General features: G+C 44.0%; 1 protein-coding gene across 1 annotated transcript; it reads left to right on the plus strand.

Annotated features, from left to right (window-relative positions):
• The first annotated feature begins 595 nt into the window (after nucleotides 1-595).
• Nucleotides 596-23,207, plus strand: dnajc6 (DnaJ (Hsp40) homolog, subfamily C, member 6). The gene is made up of 19 exons (XM_068743424.1): nucleotides 596-818; nucleotides 4,374-4,509; nucleotides 8,663-8,712; nucleotides 9,023-9,171; nucleotides 9,977-10,099; nucleotides 11,091-11,224; nucleotides 11,407-11,601; nucleotides 11,704-11,821; nucleotides 13,868-13,947; nucleotides 14,072-14,265; nucleotides 15,364-15,732; nucleotides 16,101-16,169; nucleotides 16,555-16,656; nucleotides 16,816-16,947; nucleotides 17,024-17,356; nucleotides 17,779-17,927; nucleotides 18,195-18,371; nucleotides 20,835-20,992; nucleotides 22,738-23,207. The coding sequence occupies exons 1-18, from the start codon at nucleotides 611-613 to the stop codon at nucleotides 20,934-20,936; spliced, it is 2,820 nt and encodes a 939-aa protein (XP_068599525.1). The 5' UTR covers nucleotides 596-610; the 3' UTR covers nucleotides 20,937-20,992; nucleotides 22,738-23,207.

A 23,207-nucleotide genomic window follows, 5' to 3' on the forward strand; every position in this document is an offset into this window, starting at 1 on the left:
AAGATAAAAATAAATAAAAAATATATATTTTTAATCACAAATAGCCTATTAGCATTCAAGTGTGCTGCAGGTCAAGCAGAGGATGTGTTGCATTGGCAAATAGCATTTTCACCTTATAACCTGATCACCTTTTTTTCCCTGTCATGGCAATAATATGATTTCCCACTATCAGATGTTATTTTTTGCAGCGTATAGCTTTTACTCTGAGTTGTCCTGTAGCGATCAGTTTTCGGGAGACGTGCCCGTATAAAGGCGCTTTCCCGTCTCATTTACTGATCGGTGAATAATAGATGCATCGATGGGGACCGTGTGGCAGAGGATGATTTCCCTTGCAGCCACGCAGGGACTGATGTCAGCCCACAAAGCAGCAGCAGCAGTGTCGTAGTGAAACGCGGTGCTGCTGAACAAAAGAGGGGGGAGAGAGAGAGAGGGAGAGAGAAAGAGAGAGAGCTGAACGGAGGAGACCGGTCCTCCTCTCCTCTCCTCCGTGGACATGCGGTGCGTCCAGCAGCAGGAGCAGTAGCGCAGGCAGCTGCGGTGGCGACGGCGCGTCGGAGCATCTTTTAATGCCCTTTTTTTTTTTTTTTTTTTTTTGCTTTGTCCTTTGGTTATGAGCTTACTGGGGGCCTATAAGAAAAAAAACATTTACGATGGCTATGAATCTTTGCAGTTGGTCGATAGCGGCGGAGATAGCTTCGGTTTCGGCAGAGGAAGCGGCAGCGGAAGCGCCACGCTCGCGTCAGGCTCCGTAGCGGCCCCCCTCGGACCGAAGGCGAGCCCGCTGAGAGAGGAGGACTGCAGCACCATGGACAGCTCAGGTAGGAGTCCTCGCCGCCTCCGGCCACCGGGGGGGATGGAGGCTGGACTGAGGAGGAGGGAGCAATGCGAAATGCTTTTATTGGATTCAGAGTAAATGAATACAACAATATATTTGATCGATATTAGAAAGTCTGAGCAGAAATGCATGTGGATGATTTGGAATATAGATTTTTAATATTGTTTAGGGGGCATAGTGGGGGAAGTGGAGCAAGAATGGTCCGGGATTGAACCCCTGTGAATCTTCATCTGTTCTGTATTTGGGTGGGCTCCCCCTGGGCCCGGCACCCCCCCCCCCCCCCTGCAGCGTGGAAAACATGCACTCTAGCTTTGTAATTTCCTTTAGGTGTGAATTTTTGCTTGTCTCTCTATGTGGTGACCCGGTGCCTGGTTCTGATGTCAGCAGGGAAAGGCTCCACCCACCTCTACAAGCCTATTGAAAATGCATTGGATGGTATTTAGATGGACTATAATGATCCTTTCTAGTGTCCAAAAATACATAAAAGATATAAAAGATGAAAATGCAACTTATTTCCATTTGTAAGTGATCTCAAACACGATAGCAGTCTATTTATGTAAGAAATTCTATATTACAAGTCGATGGAATAAATCCTCCTTCAGGTTTAGGTTTAGGGCTTACAATACGAACACAAAATACTTTAAGTTTAGTTGACCAGCCATGAAGAATGGATTATAGCGCTAATGTATTGAATTTAAAATAATAAAAAATACTATCTTTATGGATTGATAAACTCAACTTTAATCCTTCTATCTGTTTAATCTGATGCCAACTTTCCACGCCTTCTGAATTCAGTGCTAAGAAGTCATTTCTTCTGTCACTTTGTCCTCAGTTAGATCAATTCTGTCCTCTGTAATAGAAGCTCTTGAGCGAAATGAAGTTTTATAATGACACGCAGTGTTTCTACTGCGATACGCTATTAACGCTTCGTTTTTATTCATGCATCATGTCAGACATTTTCCCCAATTCTTACAGGAGGTACCTTTTTAATCAAGCGGCAAAACGAAAAGAGACACTCATCGTCGTGCACGACATGCAGACTTTCTCTTGCACAGATTACAACATTTTCTGTGCCTTTCTTTTTAAAATAAAGGTTACACAGACTATCAGAGGAGAGGAATACTTCATACATCTTTCACGCATCCTTCCTGTGAGCCTTAACTTTATCATCATAATATGCTTTTTTAGCAGCTACCTAAAGTGAAAACATTCATTCATCCATCTTCCTTTGCCCGTTACCGGGTCACGGGTCGTGCTGGAGCCTATAACAACAGTCACTGGGCGAGAGGCGGGCTACACCCTGGACCAGCCGCCAGTTCATTGCAGGGCCACACACAGACAGACCATCATTCACAGTCACGGGCAATTTAGTGTAACCAACCAATAGGGTATGTATTCGTTTAAAGGATGGGGGATGGGTTGGAGGTTGGGAAGGGGGGGGATGGGGTCTAGTTTCAGATGTCTGCCTGACGCCAGGCCTCATAGACACTCTCTTTAATGTGAGAGGATGCTCGCCCCGATCTGTCTGTGTGCTCGTCTGTCCCGTTCACACCCAGCCTGATGGAGGAGTGAAGGCTGGAACTCTGGAAGGAGGGAGACTAGTCCAAACAAACCCCTGATCTCTCGGCCATTGCTAAGAGTTCTCTGTTCTGTTGATGTCCTGCTGCCCTGATGTCCCGTGACTGGCTGGACTCTCTGCTGCTGTTTTCACCGGAGGGATTCCATATCAAAGCCTCCTCTGATGTCTGTACGACGGAGGTGTTGTCTGTGTAACTGGTTCACCAGTCTGCACACTCCTACTTCCATCTGGTTACAGGCACTGGGACCAGCTAACTAGCAGAAGCTAGCTGCAACATCCATGCAGATAAATGGGCATAAAGCAGAGAGAAAGCACGTGTTGCTCATGAGATGTGACAGGGACATTTTTTTTTTGGATACTCTATAACCCCCCGCCCCCCCCATTCTTTGTGAAACACTACAATTGTTGATCTATTTTCTCTTTCAAGTTGGGTACTGATGGAGTGAGATTTGGGATAGCAGGAGGGAGACAGGCTGCTATCTGTCTTTACTCTTCAGTCATTCATCTCTCTCTCTCTCCCTCGCTCTCGCTCTCTCTTCCTCCCTCCCCCCTGGCTTGGTCGGGGTTTTGTAGAACAGCTGTCCCAGTCCTGAGATTTCTTTGAAGCACCCTTTCTCCTTCATCATCGCAGATGGCTCTTTACCTGTGCAGGCGTCTAACCCGGACCTCAGATCTCAGATAGCGGTGGATTTTAAGGCGCAGCTGGATCCAGGCTTCCTAGTGCATCCTGTCATGCCTGTCATGTCAGTGGCTGAGACGTTTTCATTGGAAGTATAGGTTAAAAATAGATCAAAACTTTTCTTCCCCATATTTCCAGGCATCACATCCTTTTCCATCGTGATGCGACTTGCCCGTGTCTTACTTCTCTAAAGCCTCCTGTAGCTTGTTACTCCACAACCGAGAGTTGGAGGAGTTCATGTGATCGATGCCCTTTGTTTCTTTACTTGTGAACAGGACGGCAACCAATGCAGATATTTGCCATTGCTGCGCCGCGAGATAAACAGTGAATCCTGTGGTCATTACATTTTTCCCTCGAGGACGCCTAAAATAGGATTAAAGCTCAAAACAGCCAGACCACACATCATACATCTTGTCTACTTTTGCTATCAGGAGTAAAACCTGCTGCTGGAATATGAATTTATTTATTTATTTATTTATTTATTTATTTGAAAGGATAAAACCCCTTGAGATGAAACCATCTCGTTTTCAAGGGGGTCCTAAAAGGGGGTAGCTGCTAATTAAAAGCATTGAGTCATTTTTTTCCCATTGATAATAAATCAGATGTTAAATTTACAGGTTGATACAAGATACAAGTATTTAAAAGTTGACGATATCATATAGATATTAATTTACCACAAGCAGGACCCCCCCCCCCCACACACACACACACACACTGCTGCAGAGAACCCTGTTGACCCCTGTCAGATGATAAACTACAGCTCAAATTCGTTGATGGCTGTCGCTGGATGGTTTGAAGAGAATTTGACGAGACTTTTTAAGAGGGTTTTAAGAGAGTCGTCGTTGCTTCGGGGCGCTGATACGAGACTTAAACCAGAGCCGCCGAAAATCTATTTTGCCAGTAAATTTGTCAGCACTGCCAAGTTACATCTCAAGTGATGCCGCTGTGGCTGCTGTGTTTGGATAGAGGAAGGCAGGAGGGAGAGAAAATCACCAGAGGAATGCTGAGTAAGATATGACACTCGAGTGGGTTGCAATTACACACACCCACACACAGCGCTCCCGATAGCGTGTGTGTTATTGTCTCTTGTGCCATTCTTTTGCACATACACAGGTGCTGTGACCCCCCCCCCCCCCCCCAAAAAAAAGATATATGTAGATATATATGTATAAATACATCATCCACATATATAGGAAACGGTAAACATTTTATGTCATGAGAACAAGATGAAAGGCTTGTGTTTCCCTCTGGATTCTGATTGGCTGACTCTCTGTCCTCAGATATGGATGCCGGTTACGGAGGAGGACTGCTGGACATGGTGAAGGGAGGAGCCGGGAAGTTCTTCAGCAGCTTCAAGGACAACTTGAAGGATACGCTGAAGGACACGTCCACCAAGGTCATGCATCAGGTTGCCATGTAAGTTACTGCTGCATCCATACCCGTGATGTGCTGTAATAAGTATAATGATATATGTAATATTATTCGGTGTGATTGTTTGCTGTCTCACTGACAATTGGGAGATACTTTGCAATGCCAAAGGGACATCTTTTGATTGCACTCACATTGGTGCTTCAGTGACCAACACATGTGTCTGAACTCAAGCGCCAGAACACAAACCGCATCGACCAATCATTTTGCATAATTAACCAGACATGACCTGTCAAACTGTGACCTGCTCGCCCCGTGCACTCCATATCAACACATCAACATCTGAGGAATTATTATGAAGACCAGCATCCCGATAGCGAACAAGGAATTCTACTCGTGAAAGTCAAATTTGGCTCACGTTCCTCTAATATTTGCTGTAGCTCTGTATTACTTTGAGTACCGAGTGTGGGTTACAACGTAAAGTGAGTCTCAAACAGCAACAGGAGTGTGGCTGGAGGGAGGAAAGAGGAAGGTAGCGGAGTCTGGCACGGCTCGGCCGGTCCATTGTGCTTGTTCATGAGCATCTGCCCCGGGGGGAGCACAAAGGGGCCTTTGGAGTGTCACAAACACACACTCACAGCTCCTCTCTCACTATTGACTCAGCAGGTTTGATGGTGATAATTCATCTCTTGTGTCTCCCCACATTGGCAAACTACCACCCCTCCAGTGTGTCGGCGTCTCTCCTCTTTCATCTCAGCTGCACCTTCCCTCCTCTCCTCTTCCATCTATCGCTCCTCTCCCGGTGAATTATTCATGGGGGGGGGGGGGTTCGCTGAGCCAAATGGCCAGTGACAGCCAAATGCTGAGACAGGAGGATTCATTTCATTTGGTTTGTGTGAGCGGGTGATCGGGATAATGGGGCAGTGGGAGGTGGGCTGCTAAAAGCCTCAGAAAGGGAAGGCACAGTTTAATCAAGGGATTTATAAAAGTGCTCAGACAGGCTTCTTTTACGATCCTGTGACAAGTGCAAACATTTACTGCGCTCTGCTCCCCTGAAGAGTTAATCGTCCTGTTTATAAAGTTTTTGAAATGGCTTGCGACATCACAAGTGGCTTCCCAAGGATGGGAGTATAATCTATGATGGCTAAATACATGTAGATCCTCTCAACAGAGCCAGACTGTCTGGGGCAGTCTGTCTACGGAGCAGTTTCAAGCAAGATGAATATGAGGAAGATTACGTACGATGTTTTTCTAGGTCTTCCTCATTGACCGTTATTGCTGGTTCTCCATGTTGCCCCGTGAGGCCTAAGGCAGCAGTTAATTAGCGGTATAAATAGTAGCTGCAGGATCTAAAGATGCAAACCGGAAAGATCAGCTGCTTTCTTTCTCACTGCAGAAAAGGGAACTGACGTAAGTCATGTATTATTATTTTTGGATGATGAGACAGATTTTACTTCAGCTTCAGGCCAATACATATTTTTATATTCAAGCTTTTCTGCTATCATATGTTAAGGAAAAAGTCCAAGAGTGTTTTACAGTGTCATTTAAACTATTACATCTTACTGCGGTCAGGTTTAACTGAGGCATAAAGAATATTTTTTCCTTGTGAATCCTTTTTTCTTTTTTTCCACATCATTTCCTGATTTTGTTTTGCCAGTTACAAGACATCTTTCACAGCTCTTGTTTATTTGATTGTCAGAAACTTTCCTGCTTTTACGCAGAAGGGGATATTTCATATCTCTACGGTTGTGCAACGTCTTCAACAGATTGTTTTGTCCCAGTTTCCTGACTTTTGGAACACTCGGTAGAAATTCTCCTGCGCTTGTCAGATGCAAGGCGAACCGCGTGCCGGTACAGTTGTTATAGTCGTCCTTTAAATTGGATTTGTTCCTCTGTGTTTCCATCTGTATTCACGAAAACAGGCAGTTTCTGAATTATTTAAAGCAGCCTGATTGTTTGTTTGGCCTGAAGAGAATGTTTTGCAGGGAAACCAAGCTGGCAACAACGCTGGACTGTGTGCCCCTCGGTGAAAACACAGATGGAGTCTGGGTTGATCTGGGTTTGTGAAAGGCACCGTGTCCTTGGTCAGCACCCAGACTGCCCCCCCCCCCACCCTCCTTTCTCACCAATACATTCATCCCTCTCTCCTTCCTGCTGTTTGTTTCACTCTGACTGGTTTTCATCCATTCTTTTCATCACCCCTGTTTCATTAGCATTTAACTGAACTGAAATCGCTCGCAGTTTAACTAATCTACTCTCTTTTACCAGTGGGAAACATTTATAAATCATAACACTAAGGTACATTTTTGCTGAATTAGGGCGGTCTAATTCTTTCTCTGAGTATTTGGAATCCTTCTCTGTCATGCTGATGCTTCTTAACATCTTAACTATGACAGGTACATAAAAGCCATTTGAATGACTCTGGATCTTCATTTCTCAACGACGTATTGCTGCTATGTCTTCAATGCGTTCTGTTACCGTAGTGATCAAACACATATCGCCCTCCTAATATATATTTGGATCTCCCACATCTGGCCTGTGATCCAGGTTTAATTCATCATAGAGATGGGAGATCTTGAGTTTTCCATTCCGGAGCATTGCCATGCCTTTTCTAAATTGATCTATTATTATTTTTAAGGCTTAAGGTTATATCTCACAATGAGTTCAGGCACAAAATCGAAAAATACAATCGTATATTAAATTTCGGTCATGCTGACATACAGTACATATGCATCATACCGAAGTGGATACTCTGACCACATAAAAATAAAACAATTCCCTCGCACGTCCGATCCTTGCCACGCCTTGCAGTACATTTTAATTAGATGCTGTTCTCGCCTCACATTCAGAGAAATGGCTCATTTGCATATGTCATGGTTGTTATGACCAATTATACCTGACATCAGACTTGCTTCTTCTCCAGTTACATCATGTTAGGAAAGAAATATGCAAAACTAAAGGGCACTTGTGGAGTATGTATGTACTGTACCTCCATTCAGAACAATAGTTCAATTAAATGAGAAAGGCCCAGATTCAGACAAAATATCATTTAGATCCACTCAAAACTGTCCGAGTTATCCCTGCTTATAATCTCAAACATTCACACGAAAGAATTAGCAACGATCGCTTCCAGTAAAACACAGAATATCCTGCTTTGTATGGTCTGCAGTGAAATATCTGGTTATGAAGTGCCCATATAAAAAGCTGGAAGAAGAATGGCCATATATAAAATGCATTTATGTGCAACACACTCGTTGAATAGCACAGCATTACATAAGCAATGCGCAGGAAACCATTAGGGCCATCTGGCGTGTCTCCATGGCCACACAGAGATAACTGCTCCGCATCAGCACAGCTCGGCATGCGATCCACATCAGCCTACCACTGTGTTTTCCACGATGATCGCAGCCCAGCGGGGGCTTCCAACTGTCTGTAGCTCGCTAAGTGAAACGCTTTCTAGAAAACTCTCCAAACCAACACTTATTTCAGGGTGCCATTGCATTTTTCTGATATTGTCAAGCACCTTTGCTACAGATCAATAGATCATAAAGGCTTCAAGGTGATATATCTTCACAGATGTTAAGACATTCCATTAATTTCTAGCTGTGCCAACACAGGAGTCTGAAGCTCAGTGTCTAATAAATTCTCTTTTACATCTCTTTTAAGGTGCAGCAGCAGTTGATTGCTAATTGCTTGTTCTATCGGAAATCGCTAATTTCCGTAACAAAAGGCAACGATGCTCAGTTGAATAATTCACGCATGATTTTCCTTTGCGCTTGAGCAGTGCAAAAAAAAAAAAACATCTTCCCTTCCCTTCAGAAATGTAGAAGCTTCTGCTCTAAAACCCGTCGGGTAGTGTTTTTGTTTTTGAATGCTGATGACATGCAGCCAGCGAGAAGACGAGGTGCTGACTCATCTTCTGGATGCTAGAAAGCCAAGCAATTATCTCTTAATTATTCAATGTAGATGTACAGTATTTGAATATGGACTCTTTTGACCCTCCTGACTAAATGCTTGTCTGTAATCGGTGATGATATGTATCTGATCTATAACGTTACACGTCTACTACACCAAATATCAGTAACCCATAGCAACTCAAAATCATTTTTTTCAGAGTGTCAGGTGGAGGGTCAGAGCTTTTCCTTTTATGTGTCTTCCTCCATGTTTGAGATCATCTTCAAAGATTTTGTCTTTGTTGCAGATACACTAAAGGGGAGCTGGACATCGCTTACATCACTTCACGGATCATCGGTAAAGTGTTAACTGTTGTGTCTTGGAAATAATAATCCAGAGATACATCTGTCCAAGCCATGCTTATGAAAAAAAGAGCCCCTGGTGATTTTCTATCAAATTAAATATTCCCTTATCCGGGAATGAGCTGCAAGCAAAGGACACTTTTGAATTATTTATGGATAATTTCACACTAAAACTCTTCTTCAGACTATGATTTCCGATTGGGAAAATAGCTTTCCAGTGTTTTACTCTTATGCATGGCAGCGATACTTTAATGTGTTTCTACTTCGGCTAAAGCCCGCTGCTGAATGTTGTTCTGCTATTTCAGTCATGAGCTACCCAGCAGAGTCGGTGCAGATTGGCTACCAGAACCACATAGAAGACATCCGCTCCTTCCTCGACAGTCGCCACGCCGACCACTACACTGTCTTCAATCTATCGCAGCGAAACTACCGCGGAGCCAAGTTTTCCAACAGGGTGAGTGTGATGCTGCCTCTCAAAGCTTAACAGAAACCGGAATTATTAGTTTATGTCGAGCATTTTATGCATCATCAGAAAATGAAGCTAGATGTGAGGACGAGCTGCTAATATTTACAGATCATTTAAGCGTCTTGTTTCAGCTTTAAAAAAAATTAATTTTAGAGAAATGTATAGACATTATTAAAAAAAAAAAAAAAAAAAAATGTAGACTTAGACTTTCATTCTTTCAGTATCCCCATTTAACAAAAATATTTTTGTTCTTAGTTTATTAAAAATTATCTTGAAGGACAATTTGGATTTTGGGATATATATATATAAGGGATATATATTTGCAGAAATGATTCTGCTATTTGTAATCTTGTAGAGCTGGGAGATGGCAGTGATTTGAGATTCAGAACATATTTCACAGGGTTCACCATAGCAACAATCGCCAGTGGCCATCGATGTTCTCTACATAGAGTTACATCCGTACCGTCTGAAGCATCACTCACAATAATGGAATTCATTTGGATGTGGATTCAACTTCAGGCACACGTGTGATCTCTTTCTATCGACTGCCACCCTCTGGCAGAAAACATCCAAGAAAGCTGTGGCATTAAATTCTCCAAGATGGCCTCTGTCTGCATGTAGCTGATGAGTCATCATGCCAAACATTCACCTCCCATTTCTTGTTGTTTTTAAACAAAATTTTCTGTTTCGGAATGTCTCTTCTCCTTTACTGTTTTTCCATTTGGAATCCCGTTTCTGCATCTATCGCTGTCGCCCCCCTTCTCCTGACTTTTACCCCTCTGTTTCTCTCCAGGTTTCAGAGTGCAATTGGCCTTCTTGTCAGGCTCCCAGCCTTCACAACTTATTTGCGGTGTGTAAGAACATGCACAACTGGCTGAAACAGAATCCCAAGAATGTGTGCGTCATTACTTGCTCGGTAAGAAGACACCCATGCAAATACAGCAGATTCATCTTATTCACTTCAAACCTTATTTTTTTTGTGATTTGGCAGTTTCTTGTCAATTTTAACTTTTTAAAACATGTATTTACACATTTGTCTCTCATGTGCATTAAGGAATTGTTTCTTAATTGTCCCGTTAAGCAATCTGGAGCCTATGCGCGGTGCAAATGTGTTGCTGGAGGAGTTATTGAACATAAATGTTCCTCCCCTCAAATGCATAGAGATTTTATATTAGGATTCACTGAACACTGGTGTGTTATTTATTTTAACTTATTTTATTTCCAACACAGGTGATTTGTTGTTGTACCAGCTAAATTAAATACAGTGCATTTGAAAAGGTCTTACATTTCATAGAGAAAACAGTTCTTCCTTGTCTCTTGTGTTCTGGATACTGGCATCTTTTATTTTCCTTTCTGGATTTTAAGCTATTTTTTTAGCATTATTATACTGTACATGGAGTTTAATGTAGTTTTATCTACGTCAATATTATGTCAATATTGCGCCGATGCTATGTACTTTCCAGTACCAATGTATTCAATGAAATATTCACGGTAACTGTTGTTTCTGCCTGCTCTAATGCCGCAGCTGCAGTACAGTACGCTACCGTGTGGTAGAGCATGTTATTGCCAAGTCACTGTGGTTCGGCTGTGGCTTGGCAAACTGCTCCATCTTGCATAACCTCCTCCAAACTGTTCCTTTAACAAACAAACCGCTCTGCTTCGCATCACAAGAAAGTGTTTGTCTCTGTGACCTGAAATGAACTCGCGTCTCTCTCAGCTTCTCTTTGCACGAACAGAACACACACAAGAAAGCACAAACACAAGAACTCCTGTGAAGCACAGTTGCATATTGATGTCGTCTCTGCTGCCATGCTTAAGATGTGTTCACATGCATAGCAGACGAGACTGAAAAAGTATTGAGGAAGCTTCAAGATGGGGTACTTGTCTACGTCGTGTGCTGCTTTCAGGATGGTCGCGCTCCCTCGGGGGTGTTGGTTTGTGCCATGTTCTGCTTCTGCCACCTCTTCAACAACCCGGTTCCTGCCATGCAGCTGCTCAGCGCTAAGAGGCCGGGTTCTGGTCTCTGGCCCTCACATCACAGGTTTGTATTCCTGAATCATGTGGGTGAGCAAGTGGTTGTGAAGAGTGAAATAATTGAAAGTGAAAATGAGAGAAAGAACATGTGCGGTATGTTACTGACATCAGCATGGAAAACTGGGACAGGAACAGATCGAGTGGTGTTTCATAAAAGGCTTAAGGCGATTTCCCCTCTGCTCCATGCAGGTACATAGGCTATGTGTGTACTATGGTGTCAGAGAAGCCCAGTCTGCCCCACTCGAAGCCCTTGGTGATCAAGGCCCTAACCATGAGTCCGGTGCCCTGCTTCAACAAGCAACGCAGCGGCTGCCGGCCCTTCTGCGACATCCTTCTCGGGGAAACGAAAATTTTCACGACCGCACAAGATTATGAGAGGATGAGGTGACTTTTAAATGGCTCAGACATGCAGAAATTAACCGCTGCTTAGCAATATTTTCATTTAACATCTCTCTCTCTCTCGCTCGCTCTACTCTGGATGTCCAGAGAGCACAGAGTCCAAGAGGGGAAGGTGCTTTTCCATCTGGGGGTGAGCGTGCAAGGAGATGTCGTCGTTTCGGTCTCCCATATGAGATCAACCATCGGAGGGCGTCTGCAGGCAAAGGTAAGTTTGATAAAAACAATACATTGCACCATGATGGCATTGATTGGTTGCAGCTTATTTCTTTAAAGTACAAAAAATGTCACAAAATGTCAACAGGAAACAAATAAGAAATACGACGGTTTTCATTTCCTGGCATGTCTAATAGGTTTTCATTCTTCTGAGAAACAAGCTTCTAAAATCTAACTAAGCCGTAAACATATATACCGTATTTTCCGGATTATAAGTCGCGGTTTTTTTCATAGTTTGGTCGGGGGTGCGACTTATAAATCGGAGCGACTTATATATGCTTTTTTTTACAAAATCTGTGAGCGCAGAGACAGTAGCCTACACATTTCTATAACAGGTGTTACAGGGAACTCTGTGACTCGTCAGAATCTGTCGCGGTTTCTGGAGGTTCAGAGTTATCTGTCACACCTGTTATCTAAAAACACAAATTAGAAGGGCTGAATGAAAATGTCGCCGAAAAGAAAGTCATATTCCGCGGCTTACAAGCTTCAGATAGTGAAATATGGAGCCGAAAACGGCAATCGAGCAGCAGAAAGAAAGTTTGGAGTGAGCGAAAAACTTGTAAGGGACTGGCGAAAAGCGGAGGTTACGCTTACTGAAATGAAGAAAACAAAGAAAGCTAATCGCGGGCGACAAGCTAGGTGGCCGCAGTTGGAGGAACGAGTTCACGCATGGGTGCTTGAACAACGTGCTGCTGGGAGAGGTTTGTCAACGGTGCAGTTGCGTCTCCGCGCCCAGGTGGTTGCCAAGGAGGTGAATATAAACGGCTTTGCGGGAGGACCTTCTTGGTGTTACCGCTTCATGCAACGCAAACGCCTCTCTATCAGAGCAAGGACGACACTGTCCCAAAAACTGCCAGCGGACTTCCAAGCCAAGGTTGACAGTTTCCGCGCGTTCATTGAAAAGCATGTAAGTGATCACAACGTGACACCGGATCATATTATTAACATGGACGAGGTCCCCCTCACTTTTGACATCCCCATGGGCCGAAGTGTTGCAGAGAAAGGGCAAAAAAGTGTGAATATCGTTACAACTGGTCATGAGAGATCACACTTCACAGTGGTGCTGGCATGTTGTGGAGACGGATCAAAACTGCCACCGATGGTCATTTTCAAACGAAAAACCATGCCAAAAATCCAATCCTCCTCAGTTGAAGTCGCCGTGAACGAGAAAGGGTGGATTGATCAAGAAATGATGAACTTGTGGCTTACAAAGTGCTACAATAAGCGACCGGATGGCTTCTTTAGAGCACGCAAAGCTCTGCTTGTGATGGATAGCATGAGAGCGCACATCACACCACAGTTAAAAAATAAATTAAAAGTTTTCAACTCCATACCTGCCATCATCCCTGGAGGCTTAACCAAAATACTCCAGCCACTTGATATCTCCGTGAATAGGAGCTTTAAGACAGTTTTGCGTAACCTGTGGGAGCAGTGGATGACGGATGGAGAGCACAGCTTCACGGCAACCGGGAGAATGCGCCATGCAACTTTCCTGGAAGTCATTGAATGGATCGACAAAGCATGGGCTTCAGTGACAACCGTAACCATCCTGTCGGGATTCAGAAAGGCTGGAATAATTGGAACTGCAACTGACGACGAGTCTGATGTAAGCGACGTAGAAGAGGAAGCGGCGTCTTGTCTACCTGCCGAGTTGGGGGAGTTGTTCAAAAGTGACACCGAGGATGAAGATTTCCTTGGATTTCGGGATTCGGAGTAAAACCTGATATTTTGGTAAACTTGTTAGCATGTTCTTTGTGCTATATGTTGTTTGGTGTTGGATTTTATCAAATCAATTTTCCCCAAAAATGCGACTTATCCTCCAGTGCGACCTATATATGTTTTTTTCTTCTTAATTATGCATTTTTTGGCTGGTGCGACCTACAATCCGGAGCGACGTATAATCCAAAAAATACGGTATATATGTTTTTAAATTACTTTTCATTGCACACCAGTTATGCATTCCAGTAAATGCTCACCAGACAGCATGTGCTTAAAGCAAGGTGCATTCCATCTTTGAGACTTGCTCTTCTGTTTGTAGGTATCAAACACCCAGATCTTCCAGATCCAGTTCCACACTGGTTTCATTAGCCCTGGTACCACCATGTTAAAGTTTAACAAGTAAGATCCTTTCTTCTGTTTATAATCTATTCCACAAGGATGGGTGATGTCCTAAAAAAAATTTGAAATAGTAATTTCAAGAGATGCGTAATTCTGTCAAACATACGGTAACCCTTCCTCTCAGGCCGGAGCTGGACGCATGTGACTCTCCTGAGAAATACCCCCAGCTTTTCCATCTGATACTGGACGTAGCAGTGGAGGGGGAGGACAAGCAGAAAGACCTGACGCCGCCATGGGAGCAGTTCCCCTGTAAAGACCTCAGTCCCGGCGTGCTCTTCTCCGGCCATCAGGAGCACAAGGACGCCCTGGCTATTGCTGGTACCGAGGGGATGGGAACTGGGGGATCAATGCAAACTCTCTCAGCTGAAGTGTGCTCCATAAATAGATTTCCTCAACAACATACTGTGCATCCCTCTCAGGGTGGGAGGCTCTGTTTTATAGAATAATGAATTCTCATGACATCTGGCAATTCATACCTTTTAAATCCCATCTCTCCAAAGAATCTAAACTCTACAAACGTTCAGATGGACTCATCACCATCTTTAATCCGCTACAGTAAAAATATACCTTCACTTCATTCTCGTGTCTCCCGGTTGAATTACATTCGCGACATAAGAAGCTCAATTGTGGATGGACGTTTTCTGCATCATCTCAGCTTTATCTTGAAGTGCATCCCGATTGACTTCATATATTTCCTGTCTGTCAGATTTTTCTCATAAAGATAACAGATATAACATTTTGCATCGACTTAACTTGCTCTGTGGTTGAAGAAGCTTGTGAGGTGAACGAATCGGTACCAGACAAATTGTAATCTGTCTGTCTCATATATTTACAGATATAAAAAATCTGCTTTAACAAACTAATAATAAACTCTCATTTCTCTCTCTACAAGATGAGATGGAGGGATTGGATCTGGAGGGTAAGACAGTAGAGGAGATCCCTTAACAGATAGAGGAACAGTTAGGTAGAGTAGTTAAAAGAGGGTTGTTTCAATTCACTCAAACGTCTCGATTCTGTAAAAAAAAACATTATTTTATCACTCAACTGTTTCTTATCTGTGCTGACCGGACTGAAACAACCCTAGTTATCAGTGATATATCCCCTCTTTAAAAGCAAACTTCCCTCCAATTATTGGATCAACCAAACTGGAAAACGTCCAGCCTGATGTATTCCAGTTGGCTGCACACAGCGCAAAGAGAATACAGTAGGTGGTGCTAGTAGCAGAGGTTTACCTGCAGCACCTACAGTAGTCGGCCATTACGCCCTGCTTCATTCTTGTTCTCTGTTCTTGGACTCTACTCTCTGCTGTCGTCTCTCTCTACCTCTTTCTGCCTAGCCTTAATGAATTTCCTCACATTTTCAGCCTTTGTCTAATTTCTCCACCTTTCTCCTTCCATTTCTGCTCTCCTCCTGCAGAACCAACCCGAACCCACGGAGGTCCAGATGGTCAGGGTCATGTCGAGGAAAGCGAGGCCTCGGATGATGAGATACTCTCCATCTCCAGCCAACGAAGCAGCACCAGTACGGCCCCCCAAAAAGCCGACCCCCCTGCTGCGATGCCAGCCACCCGGGAACCCGCCGAGGACGTGGATCTTCTCGGGCTTGACGGGGACAGCCCATGTCCTTCATCTCAACCCAAGCCCACGACAGCCACGACCACTGACCTCCTCGGAGACCTGTTCGGGGGGCCGTCCCAGCCAACCAGTGGGCCATCCTCTGCCCAGTCCACCCCTCATAAAGTAGTCTCAAACACTGCATCGCCATGTCCCTCTCCTGCGCCACCAGGTGACAGTTAATCCCCAAAACATTAAGATTAAAATAGGATATCACACTAAGTATGATATGGTTGTTGGTGCTGCCATCCGCGTCTTCTTACATCAGACGATCTCCGTAATCGTCTTCAGTTAAAAATAACGTTTTGAAATTAATGCGGTTATTTTTTATTTATTTTCCTTCTACAATAAAATTGTCCTCAAGAAAGGTGAGGACAAATTTATTTTATTTAAATAAAACTGGATTTCTAAAGATATATGGCAAAAATAAAATACATACAGTACATCTCAATGTAAAGCCATTTTCATTTTTCTACACATGAAATAAATATGAGAAATAAAAGAGTCACACAATAACAGAGGTGGATTTGCTTTCCTCAGCATTCCATCCTTTTGGGACCGGTCCCGTGCCTAAGCCTCAGGAGATGATGGGCTCGTTCCTCGGACCAGGTAACGTGGGTTATCAAACGTTGGATTTTGGTGATGTTTTAAACCGCATTTTAAAATGATTACATTTCCTTTTTTCTCTGCTTTGCACTGCGTACCATGCACTCACTTTGGCTTTGCATAGTCTTTTGACGCTACTGCCGTCCGGGTCTGCGTGATGCAGGATGAGTCTATGGCTTTCACAGAGATTGTACTGGCTTGATGTCTGCATGTTGAAACGAAACGACTGCAAAGTTAGCCACATACCATTCAGTTTGAACTACCGACCACGTCCCCGTAGACATTTAACATTCTCTTATGCGTCTCTTGTGATGCTCGGCTCTTCTGTTAGTTCCTCTTGGTTGATATTTAGTGCTCGGTGTGTGACTAAGCTTTTTGTGCCGAACAGGCCGGAGTTCCCCCATCCCACCCGCCACTCCAACACTCAACATTCAGCAGCAAAATGCCATGGGAGGGTGGGAATGGAACAGACACGCCACCACAAGCACAGGTATGACGCAGGAAGTCTAATGCACACACGCAAACTACACTGACTGTTCATCCAATGCTAAATAGAGAAGGTAAAGTAAACCTTTTTTATGGATTCAAATTAATGCTGGAACTTAATGCTGAATATTAGTTTTTGATGGTTTTCTGCTGATTTGTCCAGGAGCAGGCTTTGGTGTGGGCAGCCAGTCGGCGACAACCAGCCCCACAGGCTCAGTCCACAGCACCCCCACCCACCAATCCAACACCTTGGACCCGTTTGCAGACATAGGCAACCTCGGGGGAAGCTTTGGAAGTCAGTCACTGGATATTTTTTTGTATTTCTTATCCGATGTGTCCTTTGTCATAATCTCTGTATTTTCCTCCATTAGGCTCTGGCTTCTCCAGCAAACCCACCACTCCCACTGGAACCACACCTTTCGTCCCTCCCATGGGCTCCCCATCGCGGCCTCCTCCATCCCCCCAGCACACAGAAGGGTGGCAGTCCCACACAGGGGCCGGCTTCCCCTCCTGGCAACAAGGTGCTGCAGGCGGCGGGGGGTGGCACCCACAAGGACAGGGCCCAGTGCCGCAGCCAAAGCCCAGCCCCAGTCACAACCCCATGCCTCATGCATCGCCCCAGAACCGACCAAACTACAATGTCAACTTCTCCTCTGTGGGAGGAGGCTCGCCTAGTGCCGGAGTCAAAGCACAGGCTGGCATGGGTAAGCGGATTTGGAATTCGATTTGACGCGCATGTCACCAAAAGGGCACACAGGAACTAGACAGGAAGACGAGAAAATGTCGGAGAAGCAGAGATGCTCCTCAAACAACAGACTGGAAAGTATGAATAGAAACAATTTCAAAACAAGCAGTGGATTGGGAACAGGTGCGAAAAAAGCACAGGTGGAGAGAATAGCGACTCAGAGTGGAAGGAAATAGAATAGAGGCAGGACGTTTTAAGCAAACTCTGATGCTGGAAGTGAACCTTCAAAATAAAACAGGAAATAAAGCCCCTGCATGTGGCTGTGCAACCAATAATAAAATAAAATAGAGGAAGACTTCAAGATGGGGCCAAAAAAAAAAGGGTGGTAATGAAGGTTGATAACTGGGTTAGTAAATTGTTTCTCTCTTATTGGTCCTTAAGGTTCTAAGCCCAAGGCTTCGGCTGTCAACTTCGACGACCTGCTCTCTGGTCAAGGCTTTGCGGGGACCAAAGAGAAGAAAGGACCCAGGACTATAGCGGAGATGAGGAAAGAGGAGATGGCCAAAGAGATGGACCCTGAGAAAATAAAGGCAAGTCATTCCTTTTCTGATGGGATCTGTGTTAAGTTCAGAGGGATTTGTTGATTGTTACCATAGAAGAAGCAATTCAGTTATTCCCAAATCGCTATTAAAGCATTTAATAGCAGGTCGACTTTGACCTCTAACTACCGGTACTCTTTAAATAAAAAACATCACAAGGCCAAATCACTAAAGGAATTTCTGCTGATGATCGTTCCAAATGTACTCATTGCTGGCTTAGGGACTCCCCTTCACTCCCTCTTTTGTTTTGTGACTCAGATTCTGGACTGGATCGAGGGGAAAGAGCGCAACATCCGCGCTCTGCTGTCCACTATGCATACCGTGCTGTGGGATGGGGAGTCACGTTGGAAGCCTGTGGGAATGGCTGACCTGGTTACTCCAGAGCAGGTCAAGAGGATCTACCGCAAAGCGGTCCTGGTCGTCCACCCAGATAAGGTGAGCAAGATAATCAACTTATTTATAGCCAGTACTCAGTGTTAAGGCATTCAGTTCGTTCCATGCTCCGTTTATTCTTAGCAATTTCTTTTCTCACAATTTTCACTGACAGAATTGTGCTGTCAAATCAAAGGGACATTATCAGTATTGTTATCAGTGACATTATTGTACAGCTAACCATTAAAGAGGAACTTCTTCACACACGACACAAACAAAGACAGCAATATAATCACAGCAAACAAAATGAAAATCACTTTAGCGAAGTAATAACCCAGAGACCCCAAAGTGTTTCCCAACCCATCAAATAAAGACCAACTGCTGTCCTGGTGACTGGAGTTAGCAACCTGATAGAGGTGATTGACTATTTCTCCAATCGTAGCATTGTAGTCGGGGACAAAGGTGCAGCATTCAGAACCAATCACAGCGCAAGTTCCTCCCTGGGCTGCTAATAGGAAATCCAAAGCTGCTCTGTTTTGCAAAGCGAGAAGCCTGACAGAGGAGAGCTCACTCGATATGAGCGTGAGAGCCTTACCGGTCTCGTTGGCGATGACCTCAATGGAATGAGAAAGATCTGCAATTTGATCAAGAGCGGACATAACACCGTAAAAAGGAAGGAGGGGGCCGAGTGCATTCTTGAAGGGCGATTGATGATGAGTCCCAAAGATATCTGAAGTACCGCGTCGTACCCGATTTGAATGACGGTTCTGGGGTAGGGAGTGAGTCACTCTCATAGCCGGGAGGACGTACGCCAAGCCGCAGCGTCCGTTGTAATCTACAGGAAGATAAGGGTAGGCTAGGTTCCCACATACCCAGTACATTCCTTCAGGAGAGGAGATTGAGCAACTAGCGCTGTGGTGAGCTAGAGCGTTGAAGCGAGCCGGGCCCACCTCTTCCACACACTGATGAGGTGCAGAATACAGAGATTTAAAGTCACTCTTGGGTTGTTTCAACTCCGCTTTGAAAGTGCGAAGACAGTCCGATTGGCCTACGGGTGTCTTACCATCATTCTGGAGACACCAAGCGAATGGCCGAGGAGACAGCGATACAGGAACAGGTTTAGGTGCGTCGAGACATTTTTGGCAGTTTGACTGTCCTCCAGAACATTTGAGTGGTCTTATTCTGGAAATCCGAGAACAATCGGGGTGAGAATAAGACTGAGATGAGGGCAGATGCATCACGTGGCAGGTGTCACAATTAGAGGCGGGCAAGGCCATCAGCGGTAAACCCTCTCCGGCCGTGTAGGGCAGGAGGCCGCATACGTAACAGCTGGTATCAGGGTTGATGTGGTTGGCTACCTGCCACGCCATCGTCAGAAAAGTGTTGATGTCGTCCACTTGCGCATCTGGCGCTTTCACGTCCTGCGGCGCTCCGATGGTGGACTCCACCAGGATCAATGTGAGGAGATAGGTCAGCGTCATTCTCATGATGGAGAGTCCAAGAGCCACAAAATCTGCCTCTGAATCTTCAGCGAGAATAGAAACCTAGCGCAGCGCCTGTAATCTCGAGAGCGTCCTCAGCTCCTAGTGGGGCATCCGAAGTCTGGAAGGAAGGAGAATGAATTACAAACGCAAAGCAAGCACATAGGATCCCTACTGTCTTTCCTGTGGTGTCGGAATATTAAGTAAGAGTAGCAGCAGCTATTAAGATGGCCTCACCTGTGGCTTCGGTCTTCAGGGCAGCTTTGCTGTTTTTGCCGTCAGGTCACTGGCGAGGTCGGGCAGGGAAGTCCCAGCAGCCTTCCCCAACAGGCATGCAGGGATAAAATGAAAGTTCCTACCCATCTGTTTTCTCTTTTAAGTGCAACCCTTAAAGAACACAATCACAGGGGTCCAATGATTGAATCAGTCGATTCAGACCTTCTGATCAATCAATACAAATGGTAAATACAACACAGCCGTATTTAGAGTAGGAGGCAGCTTTGTGACGGTTTTATAATCCCACAAGTCCTTTCATGCACACGGGAAATGAATTACAAAATAAACGGATAAAATAGAAACACATAATCAGACGGAATGCAAACCAAAATAAATAACTAGGATTGTGTGAATTACAGTCTCTTCAGTCGTTCATAGTTGAACGAGATGAGAATTCTTATGTGCAAACTGTAGTTAGGGTCTTTTAAGGCATTTTGTGGTCTTCTGTGTTTTTTTTTTAGTCTTTTGTGTTTGTTTGCTTTAGAATCCTTTTGGCTTTTCAAACGTTTGAGTTATTTGCATTATCCCACAGCTTAATTGTCTCATACTTATTTAAGGGTCAGGTCTGTTTGCCAGCAGGATTACTAGAAAAGTGAAGCACAGGCCAAAGAAGAATCAGTCTGAGTTTCAGACTGTTGTTGTGGTTGTGGCAGTGGTGGGCGAGCGCGCTAGGCTGGGAATGAGTCTTTTGCCATATGGCTTGAGAAGTGCAATGTTTCTTCCAGGTGATGTTCTTCTTTACTTCACCTTTTTTCCCCCCCCCTCACAGGCGACGGGGCAGCCCTACGAACAATACGCCAAGATGATTTTCATGGAACTCAATGACGCCTGGTCAGAATTTGAAAGCCAAGGACAGAAACCCCTGTACTGAATAAATAAAGGGGGCAAAAAGAAGGACAAGTCATCTCATCCCATCTCATCCTAAAGGTGCGTTCACCTCTGGTCACCACATGACTTCTGCCTCTGTGCTTATGCTTTCGGCCCAAACCGCAACTCAGAACGGCCAGTTGATCTGCAAAAGATTTCCGGTGCCCGTGACAACATTGTGACTGGACTAATGCCCCCCCTTGTAGCTCAAAAGTACCTACTTACTCAATGTATGTGGCTGATTTCCCTATTGAGTGAACTCTCGGGACAGAGCAAGACTCAATGGACACAAAAGATAAGACAGAAGTGACATCTGGGAGTAAACAAGCGTTTATTAGACTGAGATTTTGCTCTAGAGGGTCTGCAAAGCTCAAGAGACTTTGAAATGCAATCAAACCACTCATAGATTGTTTGCTTGGGGAAGATAAGTGGCTTTGTACTCTGAGAGAAAATTTAATCCATGATCAGTTCTGTCAAATCGAACTCACGGCGTTTCACGCAGTCAGATGTCAGAAACATGGATAGTTTTACCGACAAACCAGAGCCAAACGTTCAAAGTTATGAATCGATGATCTAATCCTGAAAGACGCATCAAAGATGCCGAAAGACGTGACCTCGTTTACTGTCAATGCAAGTCGACTTCCGCCACCTCTAATCCAGAAAGTTTTAAACACTGGCTTGATTTTCATGTGAGAGGTTAACAAAAAATTAAATGTCGCACTGCAGGGAACTGATGATTATATGCTGTATTTAATTTTTATTAGCACATGTACAGTTACCTACATGAAGCACCTTGAGGCCTCATGCACCCTCACTCCTACGGTAACATGCATTTTGTTTTACAAGGCGTCCCTCTGAAAGCACAAAATGACAAATGTACTCCGCTTTGATGGACAATAGTTTTGTTAATTTTCATTTTGTTTGCTCATCAGACTCATTTTGGCTTAAGAACATAATCAGTGAACAAATGAAACGGACATGATTCTGGTCAATAACTTAGCCTGAAAAAAGTTAGCAATACAAAGGAATCACTTTTAAACGTACTGTAAATTGGTTTTCCTGAATTTCAAACATTACGATGCTGCACATCTAATGTTTGGTAGAATGCTTAAAAAAGCCCACAGCGGATTTACCAGATTTTCTCATAGGTTTACATGTAATCTGTAAAGTAGATGATCAGCAAATGTTCTTTACCATATCTCAATGCTTAATATCTTGAATTCCATCGACATCGTCTGGAATTACAGCGGTTTGTGTCACTGATCCACAGTGACTGCAACTTGAGTTTCACTGCAATTTAAATTATGTTGTTTGTATTCCATTTGTGAGATGTTTCCATCGCCCCGCTGGAACTTCTATTTATACTGTAGTTATCATGTCTTTATATCGCTGTGTCTGGATGAGCAGTGCTGAGGTTATTTCTCATCAGCAGTGAGGTACAACGCACTCTCAACCTTCATCCAGGAGATGTACAAGTCGCAAGGTGCTATTTCTTGAATCCACACCACATGCATTTGAGTAATATTTAACAATATGATTTAAACGGGCTTTTGCCATTGGCTTCTTCTGTAAAAAGTATTTCAAAGTCCATTGGCCAATGACAAACATATGCAAAAAAAAAAAAAAAGATTGTTTATTAGATTAATGGAAGGTAGAAACCTAAGCAGTTTCATTTAGTCTGAAGGATCTCTCCTGGGGAACCTTGCGGAGATGTTTTATTATGCTATCTGTCATCAGTTTATCAGAATATTTCCCTTTCCTTGTTTGTTTGACGCTGTTCTCATGCTTCCGTCTCTGCTTTGCAGCTATAGAAGAAGGGCACGGTTATGTTTCAATGCCACTGAACCTTGCTAAATATTCAGAAGTGTTCACACTTCGTTTGGACCTCATCATAACCTAGAACTCTCATCGTGGATCATGGCTGCTGCAAAGCACAGAAGCGATCGCACACCTGAAAAGGAAACTGTTTCAGAAGCTACCGCTGTCTTTGGTGACTTTCCAGACATAGGAGAACTAAATACTGTGCGCTTCTCTATTCACACTGAGGACTTAAATGTGAAATAACCATCATTAGCTCCCTCGCCGACTTACGACTACTTTATTCTGTACACTGTAGTCAATGGATGTGTTTTATATATCTATTTTTTTTTAAACTGTGGTATGTATGAAACAATTTGGATACAGACTACTTCCGTGTATGTTATGTGCTTGCCTGTCTGTGTTGAAGTATTAATAAACTGTGTATAGTTTTGTTCATGTGCTCCTACTTAGATTT

This window comes from Brachionichthys hirsutus, chromosome 9, assembly GCF_040956055.1.
Source record: "Brachionichthys hirsutus isolate HB-005 chromosome 9, CSIRO-AGI_Bhir_v1, whole genome shotgun sequence".
Classification (NCBI taxonomy): domain Eukaryota; kingdom Metazoa; phylum Chordata; class Actinopteri; order Lophiiformes; family Brachionichthyidae; genus Brachionichthys; species Brachionichthys hirsutus.